Here is an 18,372-nt window from a genome sequence, read left to right as displayed (position 1 = left end):
AGAACAGTATTAATTTGAAAAAGCGGCATTTCTGCTTAAATCTGGCTCTAGGGCAATGAAAGAGCCAGAAGCTGTACCTGACAAATTTGGTGGCCACCTACGGCGACATTTTGGCATTGGTGGATCAGGAAAAAGGAGCTGGTGTAATCTACCTGGATTTATGCAAAGCATCTGACACTGTCCCACAGGACATCTTTGTTTATAAACTGGAGAGATGTGATTTTGATAAATGGATCACTCGGTGGATAAGGAGTTGGCTAGAGCAGGATGCCCAGAGATTTTTGTAGCTGCCCCGTCTCTGGAAGTGTTCAAGGCCAGGTTGGATGGGGCTTTGAACAACCTGGTCTAAGGACAGGTGTCCCTGAACCATGGCAGGGGCGTTTGAACTAAATCATAGAATCACAGAATATCCTGATTTGGAGGGGACCCATCAGGATCATCGAGCCCAACTCCAACAGGACACCCCAAGAGTCACACCTTGTGTCTGAGAGCGTTGTCCAAATGCTTCTTGAACAGGCCTGGAGCTGTGACCCCTTCCCTGGGGAGCCTTTTCAGTGCCCAACCACCCTCTGGGTGGAAAACCTATTCTTAATATCCAACCTAAACCTCCCCTTACTCAGCTTTATGCTGTTAACCCGAGTCCTGATGATCTTTAAAGGCCCTTCCAAACCAAGCCATTCTGTGGTTCACCACTGTGGGACCCATTCTGGGTTCTCACCAAGGTGTCCTTTGTGTCTTCAGGAGTCAGATTCTTTACAAGGGGACATAACCGTCTGTAAATCTTTAACTCCTTAAAACCCTGTGCCTTTTTTTTCCCAGCCTCTTCTGTATTACCAAGTGCCCTATTTCCTCAATTAATAGCAAACAGACACAAAAATACTACTTGGTAAAATGGGAAAGCTTTTATGAGCATGAGGAAAATCAATTTTGTTGCTTAGAGCTTAGACGGTTTGTTTCCATGATACTACTTTCCCCATCATCCCCATTTGTCTGTGCAATTGTTCTCTACTGACAGATGGGCTTTAGCAGTGGCTGGTGTTTGAAACAGACAAAATTCATTGCTGTTGTTTAAAAAATGTGGGGTTTTGAGAAAACATTTATTTGTTTATCAGGAAGTAGTTTTGTCTTTTTGTCAGCACTCCAAAGAGACTTGATTTGTTGCCTCACCTGGGAAATACAGAATCATCTGTGCAATCTGATTTTGTCATGATGCTTCCTTAACATATGTAAAGTGTGTTTACTTAATCTCTGTCCTTTAAAAGAAGGAACTGTGGGACTAATGAAGCATTGCTTCCTGGTTTTGTGTCTTCTGGCTGACTTGACATGAAATCTTCAGGTCACTTTGCCTGCAGTTACAGCTTTGATGTGAGCTCATTCTCTTCAGGGTTTCTTGGCAAGATGTGGCCTTGCAGCCCAGCCTGGTGTTCCATGTGCTCACTTCCAGGATGTCTGTCCTGTCCTGTAGGAACAGTTATCCTTGAGCCTGCTGCTGCTCTGTCAGATTGGGCTGAGGGTGGCTATTGACTGAAGTAGCTGAGGGGAAAGGGTTAGGAGGGATGCAGATGGTGTGATTGTGCAAGTCTATTTTCCTATTAAACAAAAGAATATGCTTTTGTTCAGGATCAAACTTGTTCTCATGCATTCATCTCCTGCATGTTTGTGCGAGAACAATGGCTGGGTTCCCTCCAGCCTTGCCCTCCCTTTCACACTGTGCAGCCCTGAGTGAGGGGAAGTGGGTTTGACCCCCATGTCTGTTTATGTCCACCCGTGGTTTGTCCAAGACAGCCTTTTGAGGCATCTCTTCAACATCAGTCTGTTCAGTTCACTGCAGGGGGAGGAATATCTTCCGCTCTTGTCTGCTGTATTTGGCTGGAGGCGTGGTATCTTTGTGTCACTGGAGTTTTGCAGCACTGCTGGAAGTATTAAAGTAATCCAGGTCACATCAGGAGCTGCCTCTTGTGGGCTGCTTCAGCTGAGCAGAAGGTATTGTCTGTACAGTGCTGCTTCAATCCAGATGGGAATTGAACAAAGACTTGGATGCAAAAGAAGATGACAAAAGCATCCTGGTCATTCCAGAAGCATTGCAAATTTTAAGCTGTTAGTGAATGTCTTTTTATAAATGATACAGAGGTGAGGCCCTAGAATCATCCACTGCAAAATGTACAGACAGGCACTGAGAGAACGGAGCCATCTCTTGTGGAGTCTGGCAGATCTACAGCAGCCTTGTGATGCTGTAGATGCCTGTGGAGCTACTACTAGTGAGTGTTCCTCCTTATCCCCATCCTCACCCTGGTACTGCCCCTAGAAAACCAATTGCAGACCAAGGCTCCCTCATGATGTACGCAGGCTTGCCAAGCTTGGAAAACATTGACACAATCAAAGACTGAAGCTTGAGCTGAGGGGCCAAATTTTCTCTCCAATGTGTTATTACAGTTTCTGCAGTTGCATTAAAGTTCTGGTGAATGATTCTGTCAAGCCAGAGGAGCTCTCATCTGTCTGATTGTCACTTTCTACCATCTGCAAGCCTTTCCTCAGTCTGCTCAGGGATCAGCTCTGGCATGTGCCCTGGGATTTGCAACTGGCTAGACTGAGGAATGATGCTTTCCAGGAGTATTTCTCTCATTTATGGCTTTTTAACTTATTTCATTTTAAAGGCTGACTGGCTCTACTACACATTACAGCAAAAGGAACTGCAGTGAAAGAAAGGCAGTGGGAATGTATTCGGCGACGTTTTGAGGCCATCACGTAATGGATATTCCAGTTTTGAAGCTGTAGGGCTACTGATCCTCTACAAAGCCATAGAGGTAAAATGTAACATGAATTGTCTAAAAAGAAAAGGGTTAGGCTGGTGAAAAGTAGTAATGACTGAGAAATTACAATATCAAAACTTAATCGTTCTTTGGGCTTTAAATCTCACGTGTGTGACACCTATTGGTATTACTTACTTGGTGAAGCAGGGTGAGTAGAAATGTAAAATGGCAAATTATCCTGTAAAATGCAAAGGGAAGCTGAAAACATAATTTTCAATTTAGCATTAAGCCTTCTTGGTGTGTTAATTTGCTGTTTTAGTATAACCCTGACACTTGAATATTCAAAATGGTCACATCAGCTATTTGGCAAGTCAGGAAGGTATTCACTGTGACAGAAGGGTGGCTGAAGGGTGAAAGATGAATGATTTTGTGCCCAAAGAGAGAGGAAGATGTAAGCAGAAGCTCGTGCCTGTGCTGAATTCAGACATGAAGTTCAGCTGTGCCCCTTAGGGCAGCTTGAAGTGACTATGGAAATTTGCTCCATGGTTTGGGCTGCTGCCTAAATAGATGGTTCTGCCTTTGAGCTTTTAATTTTTTTCCCTCCCTCTCTCTTTCCTTCCTTTTGCCAGAGCCAGTGTTTACATAACTGTCTGATATTCCAGATCAGAGGGCTTATCCACCTGAAAATAACCTGGCAAAATAAAACACTAGATTTTGCTTGCTTTAGTTTTCTGAGGCAGACCTTTTTCAAGGCCATTTGAATGCAGGTGGCTGAAGGCAAAAGGGAAGAATGACTAGGAAGGGTTGGTAGAAAGGAGGTAGCAGCTTGAACATTTGCACCCTTATGGTAATTGTGGGATCACATGGGTATTCCTGTTAAATACCCTGGAAAGAAAAGTGCCGTTTTCTTTCAGGAACTTTAGACTGAAATATTGCTAGTTTTAAAAGTACTTGCATAGTACAAGAAAGCAATTTTTGTTGTAATGTGTTACTATATTTGTTTTGCAAATTGCATTGCTGTATTCTGAGAAGGGATTATGCAGAAGAACTGTTTACAGACTTGAAAGTGTTTTCAGTCTTCTTTCATGTTTCTTCAGGATAGAAATGTCTACATTTAAAACCAACTTTCATCATGAGAGGGGAGAATTCCAGAAACACATGCAGAGAGAGGAAGGCTAAAACCAACCCAAAACCTCAAGTCAGCTCAGTTCCAGAGTACAGTAGATGGAAGTATTTAAAAATATATATTCCACTGTATTCATTGCTACTCAGGATTCTTTCTGCATTCTTCATCATATGACTAAACTGCTTCTAAGTCGGGTGGTACAGATGGTGTGGTATTTCAGATTATTCTAATTCCAAGCAGCTAAATGCACAGTCTTTTTTAATAACAAGCTTATCCTGAATTTTGAAACAATTACATTTTTTTAACATTACAGAACAAGTTACTCTTTATGGAGGAATGTCCTTGGGATTTTCAGGATTTGCATTCCTTTCAGGAATCGAAGAAATCATGACTTATTGCTGCATTGTTCATCCCACATATTAAATGTCATTTGCTAAGTGTGCACGCAGCTTAAAATTTTGTCTGTAGCGCAGGATAGCTTAGAATAGCCAAGCATTTTTGTCTGGTTGCTTTGTTACTGCATATTCCCAATTTGACAAAGGAAGCCAACACTGTTGATATATTGCCCATATTGAACAATGTTGGATACCAGCATCTATAGTTGAATCCAAGCTAGCCAGCCTTTTTAAGGTGCCAAAAATGTGTTTAATTCATTGTCACCCTCAAAACTGTGTTGTCATGGTTATGTAGCTGTTTGCACACTGGGAACAAAGTTGATAGACACTGGGCCTTGTGCCTTCACATTGTCTGGGTGGGGGTAAAAGTCCTTGTCCTTGAACATATAAACCCTTTTCATTGATCTGCCTAGCACAGCATATCATGTTTTTTTCTTCTTCCTATTCCTTCTATGGGGACTTTGGGGCTGGAGTTAGATTCAGTGTTCAAACACTGAGGGTATCTGTTCTGTTCAAGCATCTGGGGAACGAACAGTTTTGGTGCCCACAGAGGAGTGGCCTTGGTTCAGAGCCTCCTGCTGCCTCTCTTGGCATTCAGGAGTCTTGCTGGCTGGCAACAAAGCCCACATTGGCAGGGGAGGTGGCACTGAGGTCTGGCTGAAGGAGGAAAAAAAAGAATGAGGGCAAATATCGGAAAGAATGAGAACTGCTCTGTAGACATTGGAAATGCCGTTGGATAGAGGCATCTCCTTCCCTGTTTTTTGTGATAGCCACTGTCACTGGTCAGTGTCATTAGCTGGGGCTCACCTGCTGCTTCTCACTCTTTGGCTAAGTGTTGTTTTAGCAGGATTAACCTGAGCCCCCTAGCATGTTCCTAATGTAGTTTTGAATTTCGTTTTATGTGGTTCATTTCTCATGCGTGTTTGTCAAGCCTCCTGCTGTCTAGTTTGTGATCCAGAGGGAAATACAACTATGAATGCTGAAAGCTGACTTTGCAGAAGGCATGTTTCTTTTATCGGAGTTATGTTCTGCTGATGCCAACATACCAAACTGTTAAAAAATGCACCCTATTTAATTACAGCAAAGTGATGTCCCAGCAAGCCTTTCTCTGGTAAGTGTAATTTGTGGTTTTATTGTGAATAAGTTCCCTAAATATTTTAGCAGTCTGAATGAAGACACTGCTAAGTGACATTGACACACTTTTCCTGTTTGGAGTTGTATTGTTCCTGTACAGTACATTTAGTCTAATCATTGTAGCCTGACAAAGTTTGGCATGAATGGGAAGCTGTGAGACAGAAATTATTTAGGTTGCAAAAGCTAACAGTCTTCTCATCAGAGATTTCCAGGTGCTGATTATTTTCCACAAAATATCTTTTATCGCAGGGATAACTCGTGAAATTTAGTGTTAGTCACTATACCAGTGTAATGGAGAGGTCATACATTAAGCCAGTAACTCCTGTAGTGGTTAGAAATTACTGGAAGAGCAAAGATTTGGGAAAACCTTCAAAGCAAAACTTTACAGTGGAAATTCAGGTCTTTCTATTTCTGAATATTCATGTGTCTGGTGAGAAGATTTAGGCAAGGAAATCGAAGTTTCTCTAAGAGGTGTAAGATTGCAAAAAGTCACAGGAGTCGAATGACACTGTGCTTTGACAAGTTTTTGTTAACTCAGGAGACGGTAAGAAGGTTTTACAACCAAATATTTCTGTAAATGGGTTGAACACTAATGAGTCTGACAGGAATAATCTTCCGTCCCTAACCCACAGCTTTTGCTAGTGTTGTGTGGTGTATCCATCCAGTGCTGCAGACGGGAAGCCAGTCTGGGGTACCTCTGCCAGATGAATTGTTTGTCACTCCCCTTCCCTCTGGGGGAGTGTGCTCGGCTTTCCCAGGAGCTGCTGGGGTGGGGAGAAGCTGCCTGCAGATCCCCGTAGTAGGGGGGCAGGTATGACTTTGCTGAGGCTTCTGCGCTGCAAGTGTGTGACCTGTGGAAGTAGGGAGGGGATGTTTGATGGTGCAGATAGGCTGAGCCCTGGTGAGCTGTGTCCCTCCAGCAGCAGCTGCTGATGGGGTGGAGGGCAAAGTGGTGCTTCCCTGCTGTTCCATGCCTCGGCTGTGTCTCTGCCATCTGCTTGGTGTAAAAGGACAGGATACAGGCAAGGCAATAGATGATCTGGCCTTTGAGACACATTGCTCCTGCAAGCACCCAAGGGGACTGTTGTGAGCTGCCAGGAGGAGTTTGTGGATGAGTTGCTCCCCGTGGAGCTCACATTGCTGCTGCCTGGCTTGGGAGGCAGGGCTACTCCTCACGTAAAGTCTTCCTGTCAGCTACTACTCAGCTCCAGCAACCAGAGCTGTCTAACTGTAAGATTTTTCCACTGTTGTTTCAGCCTATGTCCATACAAAGCTATTTGGCAAAATATTCCATTATTTAATTAATTTATGTGGTAATGTTCATGTGTGAGGGAAAACCTAATATTGTAAGATACAGTTTCAAATCAAAGTACTTACCGAGGGCATCCCAGAGTACAGGCAGGGTTGTGTGTGTATCAAGGTACTCATAATGGTGCATTTTACTCCTCCGAATTACTGATCTATCTATTAGAAGCCTGTTTATGTTACAGTTTGGGGCACATGAGGAAGAATGTCTTTGGCTTGCCAAGTGAGTCAATTCAGTGTTTATAATTTCTTGGTGATTTGCCAGGTAAACCTCTGTGCCAAGTTTAGTTTCTCATGTGATCAGGAAGTGATACAGCAGGATGCACTGAGGACTTCCCCGGCTGTCTCCCCTCAGCACCCTGACAGGAATGTGGTAAAGTAGAACTTTTCAAAGGCATGTAGAGCTAAATCCTATACAGGAATCACTGACATTCCCCTTGAAAATCTGATGTTTTCCCTTTTCATTTCCTTTCAAGCTCAAATAATCACCTTTTTAAAAGGAACTACCCAGTCCCTGAGCATGTGTCCTCCTATGAAAGTTTGCTTACAAGATTTACTCCTGTTGCTTCCCTGTGTGTGTATTAGTGTCATTATTTAATTTCTCATGGGATTATTGGTGTGGAATAAAGTCCTGAACTTGCTTTTCTGGGCCAAATTGGCATTGTAGCTTTGAAACAACCCACGAGTGCTTCTGCACTACTGGAAATGGGAAGCATCAACTTAAATGTAATTGCTGTTTAAAGCTTTGGATTCCTTTTACATGGTTTGGAAAGGAATAAGGGGGATCATTCAAGTTGATCTCATGTGGAGAGCTCCTGTGAATTGTGAGTCTTCCTGCAAATGTGACATGAGAGGATTGGATACCTACATATATTTTTTTTCTTTTCAAAGATTAAAATTAGGTGCAACGAGTTGGTTCTTCCACATTGAGGTGTGGGCATATGCCCTTGTGGGACCAGTCACCAGAAAATATTTTCATGTAGTAACTTAACTGTCATGTGGTTTTAAAAATTCAATTTTTTACTTTTTTTTCTTTTTTTTTTTTTTTTGAAAGAAGGCTTTCACATAACATAGATGTGGTTTAATTTCTGTGTTTAATATGTACAGAAAATACTTTACATGGTATTTGCCATTGGAAATAATATGAGGACTTCATTCACTTCTCAAATTCGGTTGGATGGTAAACTTCACAGGGTTTTTTTCCCTAAACTTTTTTGTTTCCTTCTATTGTGATTGCATGTTTCTTATCTTCTTTCAGACATCTTTGGAATGGGATAGTATGTTTGGAGTAGAAGTTCTTTAAAAGGAAGAACATGGACTTGACTTACCAAGTGAAGTCTTGCAGGATGTTTTTTGCAAGAACATTTCTGCCCATCTGCTGTTTGGTATTTTATGACAACCCCCTGTCACCTGGGCTCTTCAGCCTCTTGAGAGTGTGGAGATTTTTTGCTTCTTGAAACACTTCATCACTCTGTCAGTAAATAAACAGAGTGGGTCTACTTGGCTATATTTGAGCATTCCTGGACTTGGCACTGATTTTGCTAGAAGACAGAAGTATGTCTGGTGCTGCAGATACTCTTGTTTGATCCCATGTCAATCCCCTATTTGAGTTTTTAGGACTTTGTCTTCATCTTTATTCCTTTAGTACTTTTAGAAGTTCTTGATTTACCTCTGCTCTCTGCCTGAGCTCTAAAACGTGACTAAATCTAGATTATCCAGGTTTTTCCTGGTGCTTTTTTACCATGTTCGTCTGTGGAAGCAGAGAAATAATACACTTCAAAATTATGTATTCCCCTTAATGTGTCTTAATGTGTTCTAGGTGAGCTGAATACTGAAATACGGGAACTGTGGATTAATTAGCCTGCTGTCCATTAGCAGGAGGAACATCCCCAGCTGCACTAGCTGCCCATTAGAAATGTCTGCCCAAGAACTGAAACTGCCATTCTTCATTTGTCCTTCCGTGGCTCCTCTTCCTCAATCCCTCTCTTTTTTTTAGCTTTTTTAAAAAAAAACAAAACTAAATCTTGATGAATTTATGATGGTTTTCTCCTTTTATTTAATGGCGCGATAAGTTTAAAAAGAAACATTTACATTTTGCAGCCATTTGCTGTTGGCTGCATTTGTTTTAATGAGGGCAGAGAAGCTGAAGTCTCTGTCACCAGGGCCCAGGGCAGAGCACATCTGGAAGTAAAAGGGGATTCTGACCTAGTGCATGTCTGAGACTGAACCAAAAGCACAAGTGAAAGTGAAGCTACTGCTGCACATAAAGTTTATCACTGTTGCTGGGGAACAGCGTCCGCTTGCTTTGGGCCCGCTGTGAACTTGGCCAGACAAAATAGGTGGAAGGGCAGAAGGTGGGGAATGTCTGCATCCTATTATGAATTGGAGGAAATGACTGTCTGCGCTCTGTGCGCTGGTGGGCTCCACATCCTGCTGGCAGCCTGGTTAGCGCTGCAGGACACTTCACAAGGAGGAGTGAATTTAGCTCTGGTGTTTCAAATAGCTCCTAGGGATGAGAAGAAGCACTTCAAAAATATGCTGTGGGTTTTCTGTTGGCTTTCTTAAACTAACTGGAAACTTTCTGCTTTCTTTCAGGAGCATTTTTTACTCTGGAAACATTGCTGTTAAAAAGCTCCAAACAGGAGGAGTAAATCCAGTCGGCTTGTCAGGTCACTGGCTCAGTGTAACGGTGCTTTCATGAGGTGACGTTGGGCCAAAGTCAACTTTTCTTTCTCCTTTGTAAACCTGCAGCCAAGCAATGGGCCAGAAAATCTCAGGGAGCATAAAGTCTGTAGATGTGAGGGAGCCCCCTTATAGACCTGTGAAACGAGAGCTGAGAGGCCCGGATTTTTGCAAGCCCGCACGCCTGGACATGCTGCTGGATATGCCCCCTGCCAAGCTGGAGGTCCAGTACAAACACGCTTGGAATAACGAAGATCGCTCTTTAAATATATTTGTAAAGGAAGACGATAAACTGACTTTTCACAGACACCCGGTGGCCCAAAGCACGGATTGCATCCGGGGCAAGGTGGGCTACACACGGGGCCTGCACGTGTGGCAGATCCACTGGCCCACGAGGCAGCGGGGGACTCACGCCGTGGTGGGCGTCTCCACAGCCGAGGCGCCGCTGCACTCGGTGGGATACACGTCCTTGGTTGGTAGCAATAGTGAATCCTGGGGCTGGGATCTGGGGCGCAACAAACTCTACCACAACTGTAAAAACCAGCCCGGGGTCACATACCCTGTCTTTTTGGAACCAGATGAGTCTTTTGTACTCCCAGACTCCTTACTGGTGGTTTTGGATATGGATGAAGGGACGCTTAGCTTCATGGTCGATGGACAGTATCTTGGAGTGGCCTTCAGGGGACTAAAAGGGAAAAAACTTTACCCCATAGTCAGTGCAGTTTGGGGGCACTGTGAAATTACAATGAGATACATCAATGGACTTGACCGTAAGTGTTACTGCATTTCTTCATTACCCTCTCAACTTTTCTTTTTCTTTCTCCTTTTGCTGTGGACAGTGTGCAGGAGGGAGCAGACTGTTCAACTGTGAGGAGACTGCACCCCATACTTACTGCCCACAATGAATATATCTCTGTTGTGTCTTATAATGATGGTATGGATTGTATCAAAATACCTTCCTTTTTGGCAGGCACAGAGGCAAGAATTCGATGTCCAAAGAAACTGAACAGGCTGAGAAAAAGATACTGAGAAACTTCCTGGGTATATTTAACAGTAAAACTCTTGTTTACTGGAGGATATGTTTTAAATCTGTGGTTTCCAAATAGGATTTGCGGATCCTGTAAAAATTTCCTGTAGTAGTGGAAACTCTTACATGGTGTGCATAAACATACTTGAACACAGGCCAGACAAGTTCTTTCTATAGTTGCCTTCTCAGGACCCTCAGAAGCAGCTGCGGATCCCCAAGAATCTGGAAACTGAGGTCAAATACTGCTTTCAGCAGTTTTTCTGAAAGAGAGCTCTGTTCCTTAGTTCACTTCAGAAGGTACTCTCTGAGGGTATTGTCCAGAAATCCAGTGTTTGGGATAAGCATGAGCTATTTCTGATCTAACAGGGTAATACCTAATGAAACTGTTACATAATGAGGAGCAGCATGTTGCTGCTGTGACCTCCAAGCAGCAGCCCAGCAGAAGGTGAGTTGCAGAAGTGGGTCCTGTCCTGTTTTCCATGCCCAGGAAGGCATGGGCTCTGCCAGGTCTGTGCCCAGTTTGCTCGAGGCCAGCCCTTCGCCGTCAGCTTCTCAGCTGCTGGAAGCTAGGGGATAAAAGGATGGGCAAGGTAGCAGGTGGAACTTGGTTCTTGTTTAAAACTGTGTTATCTGAGGTGTAGTAGGAGCTACAAATATAAATATATAGAAACAAGTAGATGGCAGGGCAACATTTTCATGTTATTTTGGGCTCTTTGAATGGAACTTAGTCTTTTAAGAAGACAGTAAGAGCAAGTGTTCAACACTGGCCTTTCAATTAGTAATTTCTAAAAGAATTTACTATTCTTTTCCATTAGGATGAAGTGGTCTACATTTTTTTCTGTCAAAAATTAATTATCTTCTCATTAACATTACATCTGACATCCCAAGTAGAAACATAATTAAATAGTTCAACCCTGCTTAAGATTACGTTTTCCTAAACATCTGTAATAAGCTCTGGGGGGAAAGACTTTTTATCCACAGAAGCTGTGCAGGTTTTACAGCTAGATGCTAAATGGCAGCTTCCCAAGTGCTTTCATACAGGGGAATATCTGAGTATCTTGAGTATTTTGCAATTACTTAGTCGTTGCAGAATGATGTGCTGACAGTCTTTTTTTGGATTGTAGGGGAGAGAGACTTTTGCAAACTGAGTATTTGTTTGCGAAAGCAGTTTTTGTAATACTGGGAATATCTGCCAAACTAAGCAAAGTACAGCTCAGCTTGGTCCACCAAGTCCACACAAGGAGTTGTTCTGCATTCCTTTTGTAGCTTTCACAGGGCTGCTCAAGGGAGCTCTAGAAAGATGAAAACACAGGAGGAGGATGTGAATGAGTTAGGTAGAAATCATAAAATAAAAGGGACTAAATGGAGAAGGATAGCTGTGGTCTGTGAGATGTCAGAGAAAAATTCCTATCCGGTTTCTCGTGGGATAATTTCGCTGGAAGAGGCAGGATAGCTTCCTAAACTATCCCTGAGAAAGTCAAAGTCTCTATTTTTTTTAAGCACGTGAACCCGTGGATAAAAGCAAACTTGTGAACTAAACTTTTATGTAGGCCTGAGTGTTAATCTGATCATGTGAAGAGGAAGTTTAAAGCCTCTTCGCCATGGGGCAGTTTGACATCCTGGATTCACATAATTTGCTATCACATGTTTGCTGATCCATTACTGTCCTACAACAAAAACAGCATTCAAGAAACCAAATGAGCTTGTTTAGCTGGTGCTCCAAAGCAAACACTGTCTCTTTTCTGCTAAAGGTGTTTCTATATAGCTAGCCCATGTGCAACAGTGCAAGCTTGGCTGTGGCACTCTTCATGTTTGCTCTCATTGCACTTTTGATTGCAGGTTTTTATAATTGCTTGTTCTTGTGAAAATCAGAGCAGGTATTGAAGGACAGTTGTGTTCATGAATGTAAATACATTGGAACATACATGTATGTGGGGTGTTGTTATTTTTTGGTTCTTTTCTAATCTTACCAATTAGCTCTGGTTTTCTTTTTTTTCCCTAATACTTTTTTTCCCCCTTCTATTCCCTGGAAGTATCTCCTGCAGCTTTTAGTAGATCTGGCCATAGTAACTTAGCTGGTTTTGCAGCTGCTGTCAAGCAGTGCCTCGTAACTTGCTATTCAGTGATTGATTGTTGCTGCTCAGAATGCAAACCACAGCTTGTGATGGTTGTTTGTGTGGTGTCCTACAGAGCAAACGGAGACCTCCACGGCAGGGATTTCTAGTGTTTTCAATACTTGCTGCTTAAATTGAAGACCTCTGAATATTTTAAAGGCCCATGTATTTCAGTTGCTTGGCAAAGAATGAAAAGCTTGCAGGAATGGAAGAGTGAAAGGCTCAGATGATGGGCTTTCATGCAGCTGCAATGAACTTAAACATACGTCACAGATGATGCAGGCTTCCAAGTGTGTTAATTACTGCAGAGATGGCAGATTCACAGGAGGATAAGGCTGCAGGTCAAAGATCAAGGACCCGTGTGCCCTCCGGGCTCTGGATATTGCTCCTAGAATAATGCTGTAATTAAAATCAGTTGTACTTCTTCCAGCTGCATCTGATACCCACAGTATTCTGCTTCAGAAACTACTTTGAACATCACATGATGATGATCTGTGACTTTTCACAAGACTTTTTTTCCTTTTTTTTTTTGAGAGACTTGGAGTTGCAAATATTTTCAGGATTTGGGAGGAAAGGCAGAGGGACAGGATGGAGAGTGCTCATAGTAAGTACATTGAGTTCTTCCCAGCACAAACTCTTTGATCAAATGCTATCAGTACTTACCACACTGATGTTTGCCCAGTTCCTAAGCTGGACAGAATTTTACATCAGCCTTCTGACTTACTGCCTATTGCAATAATTAGAAACCTCAAATAACATAAAAGCAGTAGATGTTACTTTTCAGATCAGGGTATGTGCTTGTGTACAAAAAGCTGGTCTATTTATATCTGGTGTCTGATGAGGAGTCCTGGAGACTATTTATAGACTGGAACAGAGAAATAGCAAAACACATCTGTGTAAATGTACATTGCAGATCATGAACTGATCCATTAGTGTTTAAACAAAGCATTGGGAGGACAATCAATGTAACAGTGCTGTGATGGAAAACTTGGTCATTGAGTAGGTAAACTGAACTCATTGCAGTTCTTGCACTAAACCTCCCACGGTCCTTACTCAATTCTGAAAATAATTGTTGAGCTCAGGAAGCTGGAAGCATTTGTCTCAGAAGAGAAGACTTTACTTCCAAGTATGATCTATGAAAAACATTTGTCTGTACCCATTTGTGTTTTAACCTGCAGATCCTTCTTGCAGGATCTGGCCCTCACCAGCAAGGGTCCCTGGGCTCTGTGTCAGCAGTTACTGAGCACTGCCATGCAACAGATCCCCTGCTTTTAATATCTCTGTTTACATCCCCAAAGGAAACAGAAGTATTATTCGATGTATATTCTTTGAATTTACCGACCATGAAGGAATAGGTGGACTAAAGATCATCCGAACAGAAATTTTGGCTCCTGTTTTTGTGTGCCAATTGCCTGCTCGCTCTGCCTGCAAGTTGGTTCAGTTCAGGGAGTTACGAGCCAGTGCATGCTCCTGTGTAGAGGCCCAGGAGCAGTAGTTCATGTTCCTGGATCCTGGGTTGCCTGGGGAAAGGGTGATGGTCCCTTGGGCTCCTGCCTCTCTTGGCTGCTGGGGTGCTTGCAGCCCACCAGGGAGGAGCTGGGGGTGGTTGTGTACTTCAGGTCTGGGGAGGGAGGAGGGGGTTCAGTGCATGTCCTCTCTGTTAGCTCATACAGCTACAGAACTTCTGGCATGTGGGGTGAGTTCAAACCTTTGGCTCTCAGCTGTTAAGACCACAGTGTAACCCCTGAAACTCTTTCAGACCTGAGGCTCTGTGTGTTTAGCATTTTGAATGAAGGGTGGTACTTCTAAGCTAAAATAGCAATTTTGGAGCTATGCACAACTTCTTTCCTCTTTCCTACTGTTCTCAGTTTATTTTCATTTGCATTGGTCTAACACAGCACAACTGCTAATTATAAGCATACACTCTTCCCCTTGGAGGCCTTTTTGCCATAAAGAAATCTAAGTCAAAATTGCGGCATTATTAACTGCCAGGAGAAATCCATAATCTCTCATCAGACTGGGTTTTCCCCCCACATGGTTTTCAATTAAAATTTTTAAATGGATTTGGTTTTTTGTTTATCTAAACTTGTTTTATGCTATTTATATAATACATTACTCAGGAGACTGCAGTGGGAATAATGTACTCTGAAAATCTGGTATTGCTAAACCTTAAAAAGGATTTTCCCTACAGACATGTAGTCAGAGGATGAAGCAGCAGCAATTAAGCAGCCAATGCTGTGAAGAAGCAATCTTTAACGTTTGAGATAATTTAACAGGAAACAGCATTTCAAGCTTCAAGAGTCTGATAACTATTGTTGGGGGTTTTTTGTCTTCTTCTATGTGCATCCCCCATCTCTGGCTTAAGTGTGTTTTTTGTCCTTTAATCTTAATTTGTTGACACTTTCTAATTAATTCTCAGCCTTTTCCCAGCAGGTTGAAATCACTTTATTGTCACTAGAATATGCCACTCTGCTAAGTGGCTTTTCACCCCAGCCACCTCCTGCCCCTTCTTGGTGATCTCTGCATTACATCTCTCTCCCAGATACTCTTCATTTATTCAGTCCCTGTTTCTTTCTTTCCTTCCCCAGCTGAGTTTCTCTTGTTTTCTGTTACCACACTAAGCAATAATAAATTCCTACCTATCTTTTTTTTTTTTTTTCTTGTCCCCAACTTCAGGTAGTGCATTTTTGTTACTGATAACTAGAAGATCAGATGCAGTATCACTCTTCCAGAGAAGGACATTTCAGATTTAAATGTGTGACTTCAACTGTAATGATGAATGGCATTTGTTTTATATAAGTGTGTCCTGTTAATACCTCCAGTGACAGAGCCTCCTCAGACAATCTAAGGCACATATCAGCTTTACAGATAGCAGGTTTGTTGGTTTGGGGGTTTTTTGTGAGGGTTTTTTTTTTTTTTTTCCCCTCATTACAGTCTTGTCTACTTTGTTTATCAGCAAGGAATCCAGTTATCATTGGCCTAGCACGTAAGAAGGTGCTGGGATACTTTATTTCAAGCTCGTTAGTTCCCAAGGCTAAGAACAGGCATCAGTAGTCCACAGCTGGGTTGTGGTTTCTTTGCATCCTGACATACCTGTGCTGTATCTTCCTTCTTTGGTTCATAAAGGTGCCATGGCAACTGCCAAATCTACAGTTTTAAGGAAAAAGTGCCTGATCATGTTTCCACTGATTTCCCATGTATCATGTTTTTAAGAAATAAGAACCTTGAAGAGCAGTGACTCTACCTCTGTTCTCAAAATTGATGTGAACAAGTTACACTGTGAATATTGTACTTACTACACTGAAATAGCAGCTTGGTAGCATTGCTTAATTCTTTTATGAATTTGCTTGAGCTATGATGCTGGAACTGCTCAGCAATATGAACTGGTTATCACAGGTTCATATTAGAAGTGGAAATTTGTAAAGGATTATTATTTTTGGATTTTCTCTATCTCTCTTGCTTTTGGGGATTGTAGACTAGAAATCCAAGTTTCAGGGCAAATAGTGGTGCTTCTGTTATTCAGTGAAATATTTATTTTATTGCCAAAAATGCACACTTTTTAAATTAAGACTGTTTTCATACATGTTTCCTCATAAGTTATATTTCTCCTTAAGATACTCCTTTTTTTTGTCTCTCTAGCCATGGAAGTTTCTACCCTTCCGTAATCATAAGCTCTTTTTGCAGATGGCCTCTTTCTCTTAAATCCAGTGTAGCTTCTTTGCTTGGAGAGGCAGTTAAACAACCTGATTTCTAGTTTGAGCTCAGAGAAATTTACACTCTGAAAAAGAATGTGTTGTGGTGAGTGGCAATTCCTACACCAGTCTTCGTATTATGGCAAAATCCATTTTGTATGGTAAACTGACAGGCAGTGGGTCCAAAATGAGCATGTCCAGAGATGCTGCTTTATTCTGCAGGTGGTTCCACTGAAAGCAGTGCTGGTGCTCCCTGTGTAAAGGAGAATAAAGCTAGCAGTAACACTGTGTGAAAATAATGCTGAGGCTGTGCAGTCAAGCACCTGGAAGCTGGCAAATGGCAGAATGGGTTTTGCTTTTTTGCTGCCGTCAATCTGAGCTGGGCAGCCTTATCCCACTTGGTCGAGATAGTTTCACTCTGCTAAAAGGTGCTAGGTTCAGCTGCAAGTCATCCTTTTGTACTCACTTTTTCCTTGACTCTTTTCTCCCCAGTCCTGTGTGTCCATGAGTTGGTGTATTCTGTAGTTTCCCCCGGAGAGCCAGAGTGGAAACCCCCAGAGCACGCCAGTCCCTGTGTTCTCAGGTTCAGGTTTGTGTTACCCTTTGAAGATAGCAGTGGAAAAGCCCTGCTAGCAGGACGGCACTGGATCAAAGCTCCCCCTCATCTGCTTTGGTTTGGCAGTATACCTTCAGTCTTTCACTTCAAACTGCTTTGGGGTGGGACTGATGATCAAATCTGTCTTCAGGTCTGTTATCAAACCTGATTTTTGCTGAAAACCTCCAACACTAGAAGTGTGAGATGGAGCATTTCAGTCTTCAGTGCTGGAACTCAGGGTTGAGGCAGAGGAGATGTTATGCTTGAAGTTATTGACAAAATTGAACTTCATGTACAAGTACTGAGAGAATGTTTTCAGTTGATTAAATGTTAGTTGGTGATGAAATACAGAAGATAAAATGATGACACTACAAAGAGAATTTCTGTTGGTAATTTCCAGTGTAACCTCAGATCAGTTAGTGAAAGCTATACCTGTATTTTCCATGGTCATGCTTAAGAGAACACAAATTTCATTTTGATACATGTGTCAAACTTGTATCATGAGTAACAATATAAGAGTATATCTCTGCTTTCTCTGAACATTTCTTTCTGAAAGTAATAAACTTCAGATGTGGGATGTCTTTGAGCTGGGTTGGCTTTTTTTTCTAAGAAAAGGTTCTTATTAGCTCTGTCTCTGCCAATTTCTTATCACTGGTTGGCCAAACAAATTGTCTTCTTCCAGAGAAGTGATTTGTATGAAACCAAAATGTATTATGACCAAAGTAGGTAACATTAAAAAAGGATAACTTTTGTTTGAGAGTTTTATTTCTCACAACAGACACTTGAATTTTTACAACATGCTGTGTCCCCATTGGAAATGGGAATTCCATTTCTGCATGTGTTGGTTTGGACACAACATTTAAAAGCGTCGTGTTCCTGCTTTTCAATAAAAAGTAACTATAAAAGTTAATAATATTCTTGTGTGTGCCACATATCTGCGTGTCTATTCACTGTGCCACTGAATGGGCCACAAAGCTTTGAGACACCATCTTGAAGCTAAAAAAAATCTGTTTCCTCCTCCCTCTGGTTTCAGCAAGCTTGACAGCTACAGTTTATTTGAGCAAGACAAAATGATTAATTTCTTTTAGATCCTGGTACTTTTCATCATTTCTTGTAGTGTTTACCTTTCATATTTTGGTGTTCTGTTAAGCATAGAAGCTGAAATTGCTCTCAAAAATATGTTCCTCTGTCCATCAGAACAGAACAGAATGTGGGGTTATACTAATGCCCTGTTCACATGTTCAAAACTGAAATGCTTTGTGCTTCTGAAAACTCTTTTTCAAGTGATTTGTATTACGTAAAATACACTATCTGGAGAGGCTTTTAAAAGATCTTAATGAAAGTTAAAATAATTTTTAAAGGCTTAGGATCTTGGTTTGTTTAGAACCTGGTGCTCAAACAAGTGCAACCCAGCAGCGTGTTTGGGGTTTGTGTACTGTCAGCAACAGCTTCTCTTCCAGCCTCACATTCTGAGCTTTTATATTCTTTGCAGTGTTAACTGCCACCCTGCTGAATTAGCTCATGCACTTAAAATTTTGTAATATTTTGACAC

The 18,372-nt window shown here is 41.9% G+C and overlaps 1 protein-coding gene across 4 annotated transcripts in view; it reads left to right on the top strand.

The window, feature by feature from the left end:
* The window catches only part of SPSB4 (splA/ryanodine receptor domain and SOCS box containing 4), an 81,046-nt gene that overhangs the window by 13,715 nt on the left and 48,959 nt on the right, over nt 1-18,372 (top strand). For 2 of the 4 annotated variants that reach the window (XM_048314786.1, XM_048314784.1), the window contains exon 2: nt 9,306-10,162. In XM_048314786.1, coding sequence (XP_048170743.1) covers nt 9,469-10,162 — 694 coding nt within the window. In that variant the 5' untranslated portion in view covers nt 9,306-9,468. Of the gene's footprint in view, nt 1-2,654; nt 2,805-9,305; nt 10,163-10,362; nt 10,434-18,372 lie in introns of all 4 variants that reach the window. The other 2 variants (XM_048314785.1, XM_048314787.1) reach the window with 2 other exon arrangements.

Source organism: Corvus hawaiiensis, chromosome 10 (assembly GCF_020740725.1).
Source record: "Corvus hawaiiensis isolate bCorHaw1 chromosome 10, bCorHaw1.pri.cur, whole genome shotgun sequence".
NCBI classification, from domain to species: Eukaryota; Metazoa; Chordata; class Aves; order Passeriformes; family Corvidae; genus Corvus; species Corvus hawaiiensis.
This window is presented reverse-complemented; position numbering and strand designations above follow the sequence as displayed.